Source organism: Poeciliopsis prolifica, unplaced genomic scaffold, assembly GCF_027474105.1.
Source record: "Poeciliopsis prolifica strain line A6 unplaced genomic scaffold, Auburn_PproV2 SCAFFOLD007, whole genome shotgun sequence".
Lineage (NCBI taxonomy): Eukaryota > Metazoa > Chordata > Actinopteri > Cyprinodontiformes > Poeciliidae > Poeciliopsis > Poeciliopsis prolifica.
The window spans coordinates 2421444-2440018 of record NW_026562382.1 but is presented as its reverse complement, the minus strand read 5'-3'; the positions used below and the strand labels follow the sequence as shown (position 1 = coordinate 2440018).

At 40.1% G+C, this 18575-nt stretch overlaps 1 protein-coding gene across 1 annotated transcript in view; it reads right to left on the bottom strand.

Moving 5' to 3' along the window:
* Positions 1-1554: 1554 nt before the first annotated feature.
* Positions 1555-18575, bottom strand: part of adcy5 (adenylate cyclase 5) — a 62326-nt gene continuing 45305 nt past the window's right edge. The window contains exons 8-21 of the mRNA XM_055031508.1: positions 17783-17905; positions 16561-16583; positions 15185-15344; positions 14408-14505; positions 11821-11908; positions 10166-10282; positions 9918-10076; positions 9054-9238; positions 8943-8963; positions 8582-8714; positions 7170-7433; positions 6743-6947; positions 6434-6558; positions 1555-5380 (exon numbers count right to left, since the gene is read on the bottom strand). Of these exons, the coding sequence (XP_054887483.1) occupies positions 5252-5380; positions 6434-6558; positions 6743-6947; positions 7170-7433; positions 8582-8714; positions 8943-8963; positions 9054-9238; positions 9918-10076; positions 10166-10282; positions 11821-11908; positions 14408-14505; positions 15185-15344; positions 16561-16583; positions 17783-17905 (1830 nt within the window). The 3' untranslated portion in view covers positions 1555-5251. The remainder of the gene's footprint in view (positions 5381-6433; positions 6559-6742; positions 6948-7169; positions 7434-8581; positions 8715-8942; positions 8964-9053; positions 9239-9917; positions 10077-10165; positions 10283-11820; positions 11909-14407; positions 14506-15184; positions 15345-16560; positions 16584-17782; positions 17906-18575) is intronic.

Below are 18575 nucleotides of genomic sequence, written 5' to 3'. Positions count from 1 at the left end.
AAGATGTCACCAGAAAAAGAGAGGCAATTTTTTTTTAAATAAACCATTGAATGTAACTTGTATAACAAATTAGCCATTTAATTAATAAATGTAAACATGGAACAAAATGAGACTTTTCTGCTGTTGGAGCGATATTGGAGCGTCTGCCTCCAGATGTTGAGAGAGCGAACGGCTTTAGAAAGAGACAGCAGCAGCTTTTACATCTGTTGTTCCCAAACGGCAAACATGTAAATTAACAAGTCAAGTTTCAGAAATCAAACGGAACCAAAGACAATGATAATGCTAAAAAATATACAAGCTAATAAAGATTAAAATACTCTTAACAGCTACCCTAACGATTCTGTTTGTGCTGCCCTCATACTGGTGAGTAATTGGAAACCACAAATCTAAGAATTGGTGACATTGTGGGCAGCGGTAATGTCTGGGCACGGTCTCCATGACGACCTATTCTGTGTGTAAGCCGTGTAAAAGGGAGTTGGTGCTTTCTACTGTCGCCACGTACATGACAAGCTGGTGACAGCCGAGCTCCCGATAGTGACGTGTAACCGCCTGGCATTATGAACGTCACTGTTAAAGCTGGTATTGGTTTGAAATGCGTGTTGTTGAATGTCAGTGTTTTCTACATCAGTGTCTTCCACTGGATTGATTTCAATACGCGTTTCTGGATATGAAAACGACAATGTTGTCTGGACATGTTATGAATCTGCACTGTGTAAATGAAATGCACTCTCACACCAAACATAATGCTTGAAGATACATTTTGTTCAAGCTGGGAAAATAATTTTAGACCTAAAAATAAATATCATAGCCTTATAAACAGTTGTTCATAGAGATGGATTTGGTCTGATGGAAAGTATGTATGAGAACTTATTTTAGTTTAACTGTTACAGTGATGGATGCAGATTATTTTTTACCTGACAATTAACAAGGGTATAGAGAAACTGGAAGTTGTGTGTTTATTTTTTCTCAACGTTTTTTGAGTGTCTTACTGGAGTCGACATCAAGTCTGAGTTCATATCTTAAGTTTCTGCTCTGCCAGTGATTAAAAGTTGTTTCACAGCTAATTAGCTGCTTTCAAATTACATTTCCTAATGTGCAACAACAAGCTACAGATTACCAGAACAATTAGAAACTCCTCACGACACATAAGAAATTGTAATTGCTGTTCGTTTTTTTTTTTCATCAAACTCATATGTAACATTACAAATGAGCTTTTTGAAAAACACTTGCGCTTTTTCTGGATTTTTGGATGTGCTGCTGACTTGAAAAACACGAGTCGTATCCTCATGTAATGAGTGATCATTTTGTGGCAAATTTCACCCTATTAGGGCAAATTTTCCTGTCCAAAAAAGGTCAGCGTCATTATGTCTGCTTCAAATAAACACTGCTGTGCTTCCTGACAAAATACAAAACTTGTTCTCTTCTGAACGCAAGAGGATTTCATGATCAGCTTAATAATGTTGACCAAGTATCAAACGTAATCAAGCAATTAGTGATTTGACTAAAATGTAAATGGGTATTAATCCAGTTATGGATGAACCAACAATCGGCTAGTCTTGTTTTCCAAGCTTTAATCCTTCATACACATGATGGAGCTCTGCTGCCATCTGCTGGTAGAAGTCAGGTGCACACTGGTATACCAACACACCTGTTTTTACACACAAGACTGAGTTGATCAGTTACAAGCAAAACATGGAAGAAAAAGGCTGATATGTACCTGTGAAACATCTCAGCAGTTTATTTTACTGTAAAAAAAGAAAAGAAAGAAAAATGGTGACAACAGAAACACCCCATCGTTTTCTCTCTGGAGCTGCTTTAGTCACAGATGCTTCATGTCCGGGTCGTTGTGTGACAAATAAGTAGGTGTAAAGCATTTAAGCTCAAGCAAATAAAAAATGAAAAAACACAAGCATGGGATCAATTTGGCACAACATTCAGCGAGTCAAATAAAACGGCATTGAAAAGTGTAGTTGTGTTGCAGCAGCAGAACAGCAGGTTACTGAGGCAATAATCACCTGGGTAGCATATTGCAGTTTTATTTTCCAGAGGCTTAAAATATTGATTTACCCATTTTATCCTACCAGAAAAGTAAAATAAACTTTTTTTTCCTTATTGCCAGTAACCAAATCAGTACGGCTGGGGTGAGACGCTTAAGATCTTTGATAACCTTCAATAAAGTTGAAAAAGTTTACAATTTTCCTTTTTTTTTTTTTACACACATTTTAATACAAATTATAACTATGTAATGTAAAATTGACTTGGTAATAAAAAAAATATTTGGCATGTAATTAGAGTTAATAACTAGAATTTGATACAAAAGAAAACATGATCATATACTTCTGAATTTTTTAGTAGTTTTAAGTTTATATTGTACAGAAAATTGAGCATAACAAACATATTTCAGCTGATTCAGTTTGTTTTACCTCAACCGTATAAAAAGGGTTTTTCTGCTTTAATTTCCACACTCAGAGGTTTCTGTTGAATGTTATGACAGAAAACCTTTTGCGATTTTTAACTCTTAAAAGCCTTGATATGTTCTTATTGCTTGTGTGTGAATAGATTTATTCCAGATGTGAAACATGAGGAATGCAAGTCTGAAATTTTATCTCTGGATTCCACTTATCTATAGTTCTCTATAGTTACTGCCTTTTCTTTTGGCTCATAACACTGAGAACTTCCTGAAGGGCTCGTAAAGATAAAACTTAATTATTTTTCAATTATCAGTGTATAATTTATGGATGTTTGCAAAAGCTGCTAATGTTTAAAGTGAGAAAGTAAATTTTTGCAGTTTTTGTGTGGGAAGAAGTCTAGTCTGGCAGGTCAGCAAAAGATTATGGCTAACAAATTACAGATTTTTTTTTTATTATTTAATTTCACCCCTTTCATATATTGACATATATTTGCAAATTTTAGATGGAAGATTTTCATATCTAAGTGCTATTTTATATTCTGAGGTGAAAGTTTGACACCATCCCGAAGAATTTTACATTACTGTAGTCTGACTCATCCAAGCAACGGGTGAAAGTTGCGCATGTGAGAGAAAGCAATGTGGAGCAAAGAAGCAATACTGAAAGAAAAACTGCTTTGATGAGAGAAGAAAAAAACAAACAAACGGCAGATTTCAAAAGTGCACATTTTCAATCCGTCTCTGTCAACAGGCTGAGCATCATCATGGTAGTCGCTCTAGAGTCCGCATTAAAGGCCTCATTGGAGAACATTGGACATTCATTGTGTCGTACCACCGAACCGAGCAAACAACGGGGGCCTGCAGGCGGCGCGGGGCGGCGTGGACGGCTGAAAGCACCGGAGTGCAAAATGGCGCCTGAGCACCACGGCTGACGCCTTTCGCTCCATCTAGTGATTCGACCGCGTTTTCCTCTCTGCTGTGACATTGAGACACATTAAAGGGGAGATCGTCGGCCGCTTCTAATCAGCCAGCAGTCGACTTCCTGCAGATTTAAAAAAAAAAAAAGTATGCTCGATTTGTTGAAAAGAGCAGGAGGGGAGAGGGAATCAGGCAACACCAGTGAGGGTTTCTGCTGTGTGCACATGTGGAGACACACTGTAGTTTATACATAGCTCTGTATTATATGAATGTAGAAAATATATAATCTTTAAATATCTCGTAGGGTTGGTGTTTTGGAGTCAAAATACAAAACCTCTTTAGGAGTAGAAAAGGTTGGGTTTTTTAAACATCTTCGTGTTGCAGGGTTGAGAGGAATGAGGCTAACGGGAAGCTTCATATAAACACTGTTGGACTCTTCTATTAAACATAATCTATATACTATAGGGGTGATATCCCCTCACCCATGAGACAAACAGTGTGCAGTAACTCATACAGTACCAAAAAGAAAAGTATTCATACCCGTCTGGCTTTTCACGTTTTGCCACTTCACAACGTCAGACGTCGATGGGGATTTACTGGGAGTGCAAATAGAAATTGCTAAATTCTTTCTATTCTAAAGGGGAAAAAAGCTCGATTGCCTCCAGAGGTTCCCCTGCTGGTGAATAAAGATGAGTGGCAAGAGAACAAGCAGTACAGAGGCCCATGAGGGACATGTGGACACGTGGAAGAAGATGCTGTTACATTTTTAACTACCTGCAAAACACCATGTGTGGCAGTTCAGCTATCCAACACATTATGTTGGGCACGCTCACCCCATAAAGAAGCACGGCGGTGGCAGTCATACTGTGGCGATGTTTTTGTCCAGCAGGTTGAAAGAAGTAAAGCCTTTTAAAAGCACCAAAAGACTTGAAGTTTCCTTCCAACAAATGTAGCATCCCAAAGCTAATGCTAAAACTGATAAAGAATCTCTGATGATAAAAACAATTGCAGTAAAACTTAATTCAAATATAAATGAGCTCGGGTCATTTTGGAAAAAGAAGGTAAAACATTTTAGAGTTTATATGTTGGTTGCAGCTGGCGTTTGTACAAAATATTGACGTGGGCACTCCACACTCTTCAGATATTTGCAAAACTGTTTTCCTTCCTTTCACTTCAATTTCACACGTATCCCTGTCTCGGTCTTGGTTTATTACATATATCTTTTTAGAAATAAACTTTTGTATTCTCTAAAGTGACAAAACGTGAGGAAGTTCACGGGGTGTGAACACTTTTGTGAAGCGCGCAGGTCGTCCGGTGCTGATTGACGGAGAGATGGACGCACTAACAAGCGAGGACTGCAGTGCTGCTGGCTTTGTGTCCGTAATTGAGAAATCTGCATCTGTACCACAGCAACGGGACCAAAATATCATACAAACAGTACATAAAGTCATCCACATACACATAAAACTTTCTGGGTTTTACATGTACATAGTGTTCAGAATCAGCAGGGAAAAAAAAGGAAGAGAGCAGGAGAGGAAGCGACAGCTCGGGTCACCCTGCAGGTTTTGTCCAAGAATCCCCTCGGAGAACCCGACTGGGCAAGTTTCTTCCAGGATCCTTTTCTTTTTGTTTTCTGTCAGGGCCGAGCTGGACGAATCTGTCTTTGCACTCCGATTGGACATCTTTGGTCAAAAATTCAGACTCGAGCAGACGTGCCCTCGGCCGCCCATGAGCTCCTCCTGAAAAAAAATAATAAAAAAAAAGAAGGAAGAATCCTTCTGTCCTTTCGACGTCGACCGGTTCAAGGAGCGTGAGGGGAAAACCCTCCATCTGCCCAAAGCTATCAGAGTTCTGTAAGCCAGCTCGTTACGAGAGAAGGTGCGCAACCTCCCATGGGTCTGATTGTCACCTAGTAAAGGTTAAAGGTTAACTGCCGGGGGGTCCAGCCATGAGAAAGTAGGTCATCATCTCTCCTTTGCCTTTGACGGTGACGACGCCTCGGTATTCCAGTGTGTAGTTGTAGGAGTTCAGCAGCTGGTACAAATCCGCCGTCACCTGTGTGTAAAAAGTTTGCTTTAGATTCACCGTCACTTTTTGGTTCTTTCAACTTTTGAGAAAATGTGATAGACATAAAGTCTACACACAAACAGTCGTGTTTTGCTTGTGGGGACTTCACATTGACTTCCATTAATTTCTAAAGCATAGCCTTTACCATTACATGACCCTAACCATCACATACATAACCTTTACCTTAACCCCGAGTTTAGGATTAACCCTAACCCCCCCAAGTTTAGGGTTAAGGTAAGGGTCAAGTTGATAAAAATCGGACAAAAATCCACCCAAGAAATAGACTTCTACATATTTAGAAGGTTTAAAATGTCTGAAATTGTAGATGATATTCATGTTAATCTTAAAAACTATGTATAAACTTGTGTTTCATGTCAATACAGATGTTTTTTTTTTCTAAAAGTTTAACCATCTGGATACTTGTTAAGGAAGCCTAACAAAGAAAACAAGTAAGTCTGTTTTACGTGAACATTTGAATGGTGAACATTTCATTCATAATAAAATAAAACAGTTTTAGGACAACAAGAAGGTTAATTAAATCTCAGAAAGTTGCTTTGTGTCATTTTGAGTTGTTCATCTTGTATCTCCTGTGAAGCTAACTGCGCTAACAATGCTAATTACTAATAAAAGTTGCATTGAAAATCTCTATCTGTTCTTGACTATAGTTATCTTAAATGGTAAAAGGCCACAGTATTTAGGTGCTTGTGAATAAATTACTAAGTCTTAAACTAGAAAGACTTTCTTTTGATACGATTTAAACAACTTACCTGTGAGATCAACGCCTGATGGAAATTTCAAGAAAAACTGCTGCTTTTCTTGAGTCCTGCAGAACCCAGCTCTGCTATCTTTTCCATGAGTTGGAAATTATTTCAGCTTTGCCATTTGTATTTGCAGCCAGCTAACATTACTGTTAGCATACAGTGTTTTTCACAGGTGCCTCAAATTAGCAAGTTAATTTGAGAAAGTCAGTCTGAAGCCATTTTCTGGACTTTTACTTGAAGTTCTAAAGGAATTTCAGGCAGATTTTGTTCAGTCAGTTACCTGGATCCTCTCCGGGACGCCTGTGCTGTCCATGCGGCTCGCTACGTTTACTGTGTTCCCCCAAATGTCGTACTGGGGTTTCCTGGCCCCTATCACCCCAGCAACCACTGGGCCAATGTTTAGACCTGTGAAAACAGATTGATACATTGCAAAATAAACGATTAAGCCGTTCCCTTTGTCTCTGAAAGTTATTCCAAACTGACATTTAGGAAAATCTAGAAATCGTTATATGGCTCCCCATGTATGTCTCTTTCTCCTGCTAAAGTGACGTGTTGGATAAACATGGCCGCAGCGTGTTCTTTCACGGACCTATTTTCATTTTGAAGTTGTTGAAGGAGTGTTCGTTGATGTATTTCATCTGGTCCATCATCCGCATGGCGTAGTCAGCCATGGCGCGGATGTGCGAGCGCCCGGCCTTGTCGTACGTGGAGTCGTTGAGACCGGAAGCCGCCATGTACGTGGAGCCGATGGTCTTGATCTTCTCCAGCTGACGGAACTGATCCTCGCTGATGATCTGTTGAGGGCAGGAGGAAGGTCAAAAATATTCCCCCACAAAAAAGAGAGGGACATTGCTGTGAATTTCCATTTTTCCCTTTAGGCTGAAGGGTATTTTTAGATCCCCTTTATGCAGCTGGGGAAACATTGAGTGAGAAATCTCCACTGACGCTAATGGACGAACCGCTCACCGAAGCCACTAAAAACCACAGACTGTGATCCCGGCAGCGTCCGCGCTTACCTCATCAAAGTCGGCGATGATCTCATTGAGCAGCCGCAGACACTCCACTCCTTCGTTGTTGGCTTCCAGCTCCACGTAGAACTCGGAGAAGTTGCTGATGGAGGCGAACATGACGGCGACGCACTCGCAGGACTGGTAGTAGAGCTCGTCGTTGCGCCGCTCGCGCTGCAGGAAGTGAGCGGCCACGTCTTTGGGCAGGATGTTGTGGAGCAGGCGGCGGTTGTAGGCCTGCAGCTCCTCCATCTCCTCCTTCTCCTCTGTGGCCTGGAGGAGGTGGGGTCAAAGTTCAAAATAGAAAAGGACACACTCATCTGTGGAGGGAAGCGCTCTAGCGCAGAGATGTAAGGCGAAAGATCCATACTTAGGATCATGTTTCACTGACTTCACAAGTCATAACATTACGATAAATGGATTCCACTTTATAAATGGTAAAATTGGTGAATAACTAAAGTTTGTTTTAATTAGTGATGGAAATTAAATAAAAATTTGAACTGAGTTAATTGCTGGGTCTGTAATTAATTAATTGTATTTAAAGATAAAAAGAGCAATATTTTTAGTTCGATCTTATTTTGATGCCCTTCAAGCATATTAACACGAAAATAATTACTGCAAATGTTCAAAAGAATTAAACACTGAATGTCAAAATGTGAAAATATCAACCGCTTAAATGAGGGGTGTTCAAGGTTTGGCTCGAGGGCCATTTGCGGCTCCTGGACCGATTGTTTGTGGCTCCTAGTTTCAATTCAGGAATGACGCAAATTTGGCCATGAAGAGATGGAGACTTTCTATTCTTAATGAGGAAAAAATTATCACAAAGTAAAATCTTGCTACAATGGAACGTACTGACTACAACACAAAGTATTTGTCTTCAAATCATCAGATTTTAATCGTGTTTTGTGAATCGGTGACTTTTACTTAAAATTAAACTTTGTCGCACCCAAATCAGCTTTTGATTGAGTTAATAAACTTGGTGAAATACAGCAAGCATTTAGAAATAATAATAGAAAGAGACCCAAATCTTGACTTTACTGATCAAAGTGAACTAAATTGTGTTCTTTTTTTCCCCCAAATTGATATCTAGAAAATTTACAAAATTATATTTTATAAAAGCCTCCTGCTGGACCCTTTTAAACTTTTATATCTAAAATAATTGAAAAATTACTTTGCAGAAACAAATCCTACGACTTTATGAGTTTAATTAAATTATAGCATGCAATGTTTACAGAGTAGGTAAAAAAAAAAAAACAACTTTTGGCCTTTTGTGACATAAGAGTTTGGGCTTGACCCCTGACTTAGATAAGCATCGTTTGACATTTAGACCCTGAATTTATCAGACTGCAAGCGGGATTGAACGTATGCGGCCGCATTTCAAGCAAAGGACAGGAAATGACACGCAGCCTCTCGGACTCCACCTGCAGCTTCCAGAGGAAGTCCAGCCTGGCCGTCGACTCCACCTGCTGGGCGTGAAGGTAAAGGGCGAGGACGAAGACGGTGATCACCACGGGGGTCATGATCTTCAGAGGAACCTTGTTGTCCACCAAACACCTGGGATACACACACACATACACACGCAAACGAACAGGTTGATGAGTGAAACAGCAGAACAATAAGCACAGGGATTAGTAAATACTTCAAGGAGGAATCTGACACAAACAAGCTGCTCTGTAAATCTTGGTTCATTAGCGTGAGCATCTGTTGCCAGCGGGTCATTATTAGATTCATTAGCGTGGCAACGAACGACGCTGCCGGTTTAAGAGAGGACGGCGGTCTCACCTTGTGCCGTTTTCTGGTTTGCTGCGACGGGAGAAACCGAAGAAGAGCTGATCAGACGTGAGGTTTGTACGTCGCATACTTGGCTACGGCGGCGGTGAGGGAGACACTCACGTGTAATTCAGGGCGTTTGCCATGACCAGCAGGTCCTGGTTGTCGAAGAGGCTCACTTTAGGCACCTCTATGATGAGCAGGTAGAGCAGCTCGATGAAGAGCATGAGGAAGAGTTTCCCGATGCTGCTGACCTGCAGGAAGACGGAGCAGGCCAGCAGGCTGAGCAGCACACAGCAGGTGAAGTACTGAGAGACACAGGAGAGGTGGACGCACACAGTGAGACGTTGTACTACTGTGCTATGACTCCAGCTGAATAAGTGACACACGGCCGCCCCCGTCCTGACGGCGCCCTGAGTTCCTGCCTGTGTTGCCCAAATCAAAAACCCCAACTCAGGGTAGGAGTGAACTGTACAGTTAATCATGTGACTGGGACGCTACAAGACGAAAAGTCAGCGGGAAAGACAAAAATCACCATGACAACAAATGACGACAAACACCAAGAGCTTCTTAAAGAGACAGAGGCTTGATTTCACAGAGTTAAATTATGAAGTTACATTTTATTGTTTTTCTTTATTTAATATTTGATATATACGACACTTTTATAACAACTGAAGGCAACAAAGTTACTTGATTATGCTTTAAAATGATACAATGTGCATGAAAAACTTACAATGCTGCCCCTTTAATTAGCCTACACTGTAACAAAAGTCAAAAGAGCCCAGAAGTCCTCAGTGCTTCCAGTGTTCTGCCTCGTAGTGAAAGTTTTTTTTTTTGTTGTTATTTTTAAAGCCGTAAACAAATAATATTACCACAAACGACCATTCTTGTCGCCACATCTTGTGAAATAAAACTGCAGAAAACAAAGTAATCTACCAAACAGTGGGGGGAAACCAAACGAAAGTTTGTTTTCAGACATGCACTCACCTCAGGGAAGCTGCAGATGAGGGCGTCGTCTCCGCAGGAGCCGTGCTGGGTGTCCAGGTTGTAGTTGAGGAGGACAGCGTGGCAGGCGTCCACCAGGTCCCGGCTGATGTTGAGCTCCGACTCGATGCAGCTCCGCAGGTCGTGACTGCTGCAGGTGAACTGAGCCAAACCAAGCGTCAGTGAGCGGACTCGGCTCATTCCCGCGCGCGAACGCCGACTTCGGTAAGAAATCTGTACATCTTGCTTACAATGTTAATGAAAGCGGACAGGAAGACGATGATGATGGTGAAGACACCCACCAAGGTGCTGTTGAGTCGGGACTGGACGATACTTTTGGAAAGAGTCTGCAGAGGAGCGGGGAAGATCTGGTGGGAAAATAATAGAACTTATTAATCATTCACCTTCAGATTTAGGGCTGAAGCTACCGATCATTCAGTTGTTTAATCTAACAATTAATCGACTAATTGGACTAAAATATTGGCACATTCTGCAGATTTTTTATTTAAAAGATACAAATTAACAAGTATTAAGATGAATTTTTTACATGAGAAAAAACATTTTATTGCCTAAAATGCAATACCTGTAGTGAACTCAAAGGATGTTGCTAAAAAAAAAAAAAAAATTACTTCTTGCATCAACATGGTGCTCAGGCCTTTCTGCTTGATTCAACATCAGTGCATTTTGTGCGGTTTTGGGTTAATTACTCCTCTGAATATGTTCTTCTGTCAGCAAATAGACTTTTTTTTGGAGTCTGTATCCTCAGTTAATCGATCACTAAATTAGTTTGACGATTTCTTCGATAATCAATTTCATTATGATTAATCCGATTAATTGTTTCAGCCCTACTCGGTTTCTTGTTTTAGTCCACAGGAGCAGAACGTCTCCTGCTGCAGAACACAGAATCTCACTTCACAACATTTTTTTCTATCTAAGGCACATCTTCCAGCTGTGAGTCATCAGCCGCAGTGGACCGGACTAAAGACTCATCCATTATTTGTATTTATCTCCACAACTCAAGGATACACACAGTGCAACTAATTTAAAAAGAAAACACCGTTAGCTTGCGATCCTGGTGATTTTGGAGACGGCTCAGAAGAAATGTATTCAGAAACGCGTCCCTGCTGTGATCTTCTTTTTTTTTAAATCTCCTGAGGACGACACGCTGGCAGATCAGCCTCCACTGTGGGCAAAACAAAACAAGCGGAGGAGGACGAAAAACAGGAGCCATGGGAATATAACTCCATCTTTTAGAGATATCGGAATCAGACTGTGAACGGTGTTTGTCGAAATGCCAAAAGCAGATGTTAAAAATTATATATTTATCATAAAATGATATATTCTTACTTTGTGTATTGAAAGACAACAAAGAAAACAAAGCTACAGTACAGTTAACAGCTGAAACATCCTTTTGATACAAGTGAGCGCAGACTCATATCGATGCTAACAGTATTTAGCAATGGCGCATCACTACAGGAGAGATCCACCGATAATTCATCTGGTGATCCGAGACGTCGGTTTTAAAATAAAATAAAAAATCCAATCTGTTTTCTGACCAGTGAACACACCACAAGGTCGCTCCAACTACAACACTCTTTCATGGTAGTTAGACCACTTTTTGAGATTTTCAAGATCATTCAGACTGACAGACAGAGATGTAACAGGCTATTTGAAAAGACGGCATTTGGAGACCCGTCTGCTGTTCTTTTAGGCCAGAGGTCTGCAACCTGCTGTTGCTCTTCGGATCTTTCAGAAAGGCTCCTAATAACCAGCGAAGGTTAATTTTCACAGAGTAAACACTGCTGAATATATGTAACCATCATACAACACTAAGAAAGGTCTTTAATAAACAAAAATAATTTTTAAAAAGATGATATTTTAGCTACAGGTTGTGGATTTCACTCACTCCAAAGCAGCAGTACACAGCTGAGATGAACATGACGCCCGTCAGGATGATGAAGCACGTGATGAAGAAGCCGATCATCAGACTGGAGCTGCAGAAAGGAAATAGATTATTACTTACACGATTAGTTAATATAGACAAGCTGCTGGTTGAAACCCCATAACTGAGCTGTGTGATGTCACTGTATACATATCTGAACTGAATGAGTAAAATAGACGTCTCATTTGGCAGGAGGAAACTGTTTCCATCCTCCCTGTAGGAGCAGATCTGCATCGTCAAGACATCGGGTTTTTTTGTGCTGCCAGGTGTGAAATGATTCTTCTGCGTCTTTCCGCTTAATGATTATGTAAAAACACTTTACGTTCTGATTGGTCAGGAGGAACGGAGTTATCTTCACGGTGCACCATGTCGTTCTCATGAGCCGCTTCCCGCGAAGCCAAAACGGCCCAAAGTGCAGCTGAACGTTGTTTCTTACAGACGGATCTGGAGTCGAGTCCCGATTCTGTCAAAGCAGGACGGCTCTGACAGTAAGACGAGTATCTGAGAAAAACCTGAGGCGCGGAGAAGCTCACCTGATTCGACAAGGTTTCACAGCCTAGGCCACAAATTCTCACCACAAAGTGGGAAAAAGAGTTGAGTTTATAACCAGCTTCCTCACAACTTTTGTTTTAAATCTCTCTCTTCATTAAAAACACAAAAGTTACATAACATCAGTTTATTTCTGATCATTTTAATGAGTTGCAGCTAATGAAAACCTAAAATTAGGCTTTTCAGAAAATTCAAATATGCTTAAAAAAAAAATATATATATATATATATATATATATATATATATATATATATATATGTGTGTATATATATATATATATATATATATATATATATATATATATATATATATATATATATATATATATATAAAAATTCCCTTCTCACCCACCGCGGGTGGTTCTTATCCTCTGAGCTCGGGTCCTCTACCAGAGGCCTGGGAGTTTGAGGGTCCTGCAGTATCTTGGCTGTGCCAAGGACTGCACATTTCTGGACTGAGATGTCTGATGTTGTTCCTGGGATCTGTTGTAGCCACTGCTCCAGTTTGGGGGTTACTGCCCCGAGGGCCCCGATGACCACAGGCACCACTGTGGTCTTCACCTTCCAGGCCCTCTCCAGTTCTTCCCTGAGGCCCTGGTATTTCTCCAGTTTCTCGTGCTCCTTTTTCCTGATGTTGCAATCACTTGGTATTGCTACATCAACCACAACGGCTTTCCTCTGATGTTTATCCACTGCGACAATGTCTGGTTGGTTCACCATTCTGTCTGTCTGGATCTGGAAGTCCCACAGGATCTTAGCTCTGGCGTTCTCCACCACCTTTGGGGTGTTTCCCACTTTGATCTTGGGGTTTCCAGTCCATATTCTGCACAGATGTTTCTGTACACTATTCCTGCCACTTGGTTATGTCGCTCCATGTACGCTTTCCCTGCCAGTATCTTGCACCCTGCTGTGATGTGCTGGACTGTCTCAGGGGCCTCATTGTACAACCTACACCTTGGGTCTTGTCTGGTGTGGTAGATCTGGGCCTCTATTGCTCTGGTGTTTAGGGCCTGTTCCTGGGCGGCCAGGATGAGGGCCTCTGTGCTGTCCTTGAGTCCAGCTTTTTCCAGCCATTGGTAGGATTTACTGATATCAGCCACTTGGGTTATTTGCTAGTGGTACATCCCATGTAGGGGCTTGTCCTCCCATGATGGTATCTCTGGCACCTCAACCTCCGTTCCCTGTTGTCTGAGACATTCACTGAGCACATTGTCTGTTGAGGCTTTGTCCCTGATGTATTTATGGATCTTAGTTGTTTCATCCTGGACAGTGGTTCTCACACTCACTAGTCCTCTGCCTCCGTCCTTGCGGCTCGTGTACAGTCTCAGGGTGCTGGATTTGGGGTGGAACCCTCCATGCATGGTTAGTAGCTTTCTAGTCTTAATATCTGTGGCTTTTATCTCCTCCTTTGGCCAGCTAATTATTCCAGCATATATATATACAAGTACAAACAAAGCCATGAAAAACAGTATTTTTTGTCATATTACAGCAGATGCAATAAAAGGTAAGGGATAAGCCGTATAAGGTCATATGTAAAGAAGCTGGCTGTTCACAGAAAGCCTTTCCAAGCACTCTAATGGAAGGTTGAGTGGAAGGAGAAAGTGTGCAAACATTTCTGGGTGACAGAGGGGTGCATAAGAGTGACGTGACCCTGTCATAAGCAAAACATAACACCAGTCATGAACATGAAGGAGTCTGAAGGAGAATGTTTACGACTGTTGTCATGATGTGTCATTCGGTAAATAATAACACTTTTAATGCAAAGTTGACACTTTTAATTCAATTTTAATGCAACTCTGCATTAAAAGTGTCATTACGACACTTCATGACACCAGTCATAAACGTTTATGTTCGTGTCTCATGTCAGTCTTAGCTAATAATAATAATTAATAGCATTAACATTGCTGATTTTACACATTTTTCAACCAAACGTTTCTCCTCCACTGAATGCTCTCGCATGCAGCCAGGATCTGAGCGTCTGTCACCGTTACAGTGTGACTCACGTCGGCACAATGACGATCTGGATGAAGCAGATGAAGAAAAAGACGAGGGCGGCGCAGGCCACGTACGCGCCGAACCTGGTGTCCACCTGTCTGGAGTACTGGAAACAGGGAAGAACAGACAACCAACGTAATGAGACTCCGTGCTTCAAGGAAGAAAGAAAAAATCCCACAAAAACGTCAATAGACACAATCAATAATTACTTTATCAATACCTTTTCTTTAGCCTTATGAGTCAAGCTATAAAAGTTTAACTAATGGTGCTATTGGTTTAGTAGTCCATAATTGTAATGGGACTTAAATGTTAAATTACAAGAGTAATTTGACATTTTGAACAGCTAATATTTTGCCTCTGAAAGGCTTTAAATGCATTTCAGTTGAATCTATTTGATTCTGATTTATTTAAATTGTTTCCATTTTTGTACTTTCTTTAGTCTTCAAATTGTTTTTATTAAGTTATTGTGATTAGTTGTATCTTTGTAAGCCTTTATGGCTGAGTTGAGGATAACAGCGTTTGCAGCAGAAACAGTCAAACTGGGTCAGAAACACGTTCAGTCTTGATGCAGCAGTTCCGTCCATCTGAAGCCGTGTTCCTACTTTGACTTTCAGTTCTCCACTTCCAAACACAACCTCCCGTTTCTGTGTTTCTCCCTCTCCTTCGACGTCCTCCAGTCACAGAAAGGAGAAAGCTTTTTTTTTTTACTATTTCTTTTTGCAGATTGCCTGTCACAACCGTTTATCCGCTGATGCTCCCGGCGGCGTGCTTGTGTGCGGCCGAACCTTTTTCTCCAGGTCGGGTTCTCTGAAGGTGAGCAGGAACTTTTTGACGTGTTCGGAGCGCAGGCGGTCGATGCTGCGCGCGTCGATGGCCCTGCCCAGGAACTCGTCCACCTCGTCCTCCGGGTTCAGGTTTTCCTGCGTGTTCCTGAAAATAAAATGCCTGAATAAAACAAGATGAGACGGAGTGACATTTACTTCTGAGGACAAAGTGGAGGGTAAAAAAAAATAAATAAAAAAATAAAAAAGTTTGTCCTCTTGTTTTTATTTCATCTGACCGAAACAAAAGGACTAATCACCCCACGTTTGTCTGGATTATGATAATTTCTCTGTCTGGTTTATTACTTTACAATTCACTGATTAGCTATGCAGCAGAAGAAAAAAAAAGAATACACACTGATGAAAATGCATCTTAATTAAAAAATTAAAAATCATTTTGATCCACTTTAATTAGAAGTGAAATATTGAAGTGTTTTTATAACAACTGGAGGTAAATTGTGTTATAAAATCACACTATGTGGCTAGAAATCACATAAAACTGATCTTTGAGATAAAACTGATCTTTGAGATAAGCAGTTTCTGTTATTACACTTTTAATAACAGTGTAATAACAAACATTACACAGGTTATTACACAGTGTAATAACAGAGAAATAAACATTCAGGTTTATCTCTGAATGTCTTACCCTACAAATCACTCAACCTGGCATGATTTACAAACTAGACTAAGAATTATACCAAGCTTATTTGAAGAAAAAAAGTAAGAAAAACAAAAGATTGGAATAATAAGGACAGAATAATTTCTTTAAAAATGTTTTTTTTCTTTATTCTCTGGTTGAAACGGTTGGCGCTTCATCTCTGAGCAGGTCAACTGTGAATGACAATATCTGAGGTGAGATTCCTGCTTATGAAAATGAATTTGGCTACATGAGACAGAAACTTTGTGAACATTGCGAACACTGCTACTTAGATGAGCCGTCGCCCTCCAGGGAAGCATCTTTTCCGTCTGTCATGGGGAGAATAGATGAATAACAGCAGTCCAAGGACACCAAATGACTGAGTCTGGGTTTATAGTTTCAGCAATGACTCCTCGTCTAGTACCACACACAGAACCAAGAGCAAGAGAAAGCCTGCACCAGCAAAAAGCTCTCAGTCCAAAACTACAACATTACATTTGTAGGTTGAGTTACAAAGCAAAGATTTTCTGCAATGGGCAGAGAAGGTAATGTTGTGTTAGCAGCCCAGTATCGGAGGCACTCAAATTGAAGGTTAGCATTTTCCAAAAGATTTCAGAAACTAATCGGCAACTGTGCCTAAATTTAACGTTCTTACCAGGAGAACTAATAAATGTGACCATATGATGACGTAGTTGTTACTCACTTGTCTTTGGGATCCTCAAAACCCTGAAGAACAGGAACATAAAAGAAAACAACTGTTAACTTGAATACTTATTGACTTATTAATGAAGCTAAAAGAGGCCATGTTTTTTTTTTGACTATGAGTAAAAGTCATTCTGAACAATTATCTAAAGTACAGACTTTAGAAAATTGAGAATACATGTTCCACTCATTTGTCCGAATGAGAAGTCCCTTTACAAAAATTACAACTTTTAAGCCAACATGCATTTTACTGATCCCGTTATTTTAATTATTTTTCCAAAATGCGTTTACTTTTCGTGCTGATGCAATATCCAAATCTTAATAGTGTTTTCATTAGATGTAAGAGGAAAATTGTAACTAACAGAAGTAAAGGCTTGAAAACATGAGTTTGTGTCATTAATCTATAAAATGTTCTAGTAATAGAAATAAACAAACCTGTTGTTCATATTCAAATTACGAAGTGAGAAGGATTTTAAAATACTGAACACATATGACGTCCTCTTAGACAAAATGATGATGGTTAATATTTTACATATATGTTACATGACTTAAACGCAGCAGTTAGATGTTTTTCACCCCTATTATATCTACGATTGGCCACATGGGATTTTTACTTCAAACATTTTTATTTCATTTTTATGTGTTAAAAAAAAACCTAAATCCAAACGCCTCCCGATTGCAACGTTGTTCGACCTAATGACAGCAATCAGCTGCAAACCTGGTATTATTACCTCAAAAATAACTGTTATAATGGACCTGATGACATAATGATCAGCCTGAGGCAACGAGAAACAGAAACAGGAAATGTTTCCTGTGGGCGGAAAGAAGTCAGGATTACACAGCGAAGGTGACGTTAGACCCGAGATATTTTAGTCAAATTGTGTTTAATGAATAAAAATTCTACATAAATACAAAAGTTATAGAAAAAAACTTATCAGCCAGGTATTGGTTCTGTTACATGAGAAATTGAAAAATCTAGAAATACATTTAAAGACGTGATCACAGTCCAGCAGAGTTTCGCTGACAGATCATTTTTATTTGAGCTTTTGCTCTTCGATGATTCGCAAGAGCAGCAGGTTAGCATCACTCAGTCTAACGCTTTGGGGGGCATTTCCCCATGCCCCTATTATTATTGCTATGTATTCCCCTGGCTGTGGCCCTCTGATGAGTAAATGATCACAACCGGGCAAGCCAAGCAGTCTGACGGCGTTGATGTTGCTCACCATCCTCTTCATCTCCTTGGAGATGTGGTTGTGGAAGGCACGGTCAGCCCAGTGGCCGCTGTTGTGGGTGACGGAGTTGGTCCTCTGTCGACTCATTTTGGCAATCATCGCCTTTTCTTCTTTCTGCGGAGCAAAAGGATGCAGAGGCTGAAGCACGAAATGACTGAACGGCATAAAACCTTGAAGCACAAACTTGATGGCAACAACTTTTTATGTGGCCCTCTGATTTCTAGACTAAACACCTTAAATATTATGTTAGCAATCGAATCAATGCAGTTTTTATCTGTTTGCTGCCAAATTATATCAGTCCATCCAGTTTCTTGAGAAATTTATGCAAATCTTCACATCTTTTGCTCTAATAATTGGGAGTGTGTTGCAGATTTTTCTCCAGAATTGTCAAAAATGTTCAGCTGACACAACCTTAAAGATTATAGTCCGTAATCTTTACCGCGAGTAATAAAAAGTCGCATTTATCGTCATTAATAGGAGTAAATATCATAAGTATTTATATATCAGTACTATAAACACTTTTTATTGTTTTATTGCAGAAAATCACAAAAAGAATCAAAATCCTGAACAAGTTTTCAGGAACTGAAAACGTGTTGTATAATATTTTTAAATTTTTAGAATTTATTGACTCGAGGTCTGCTTACATTTTATTGGCATTAAATGTAAAACTAAAAACGGCTAAAATTCACAATTTGCACCATGTGAAGGAAGTGTGGTGGTGATCGTTCAAATCATTTACTTCTGAGCTTAATAAGAAAATAATGGAGCCCCAACAGGGATGTTC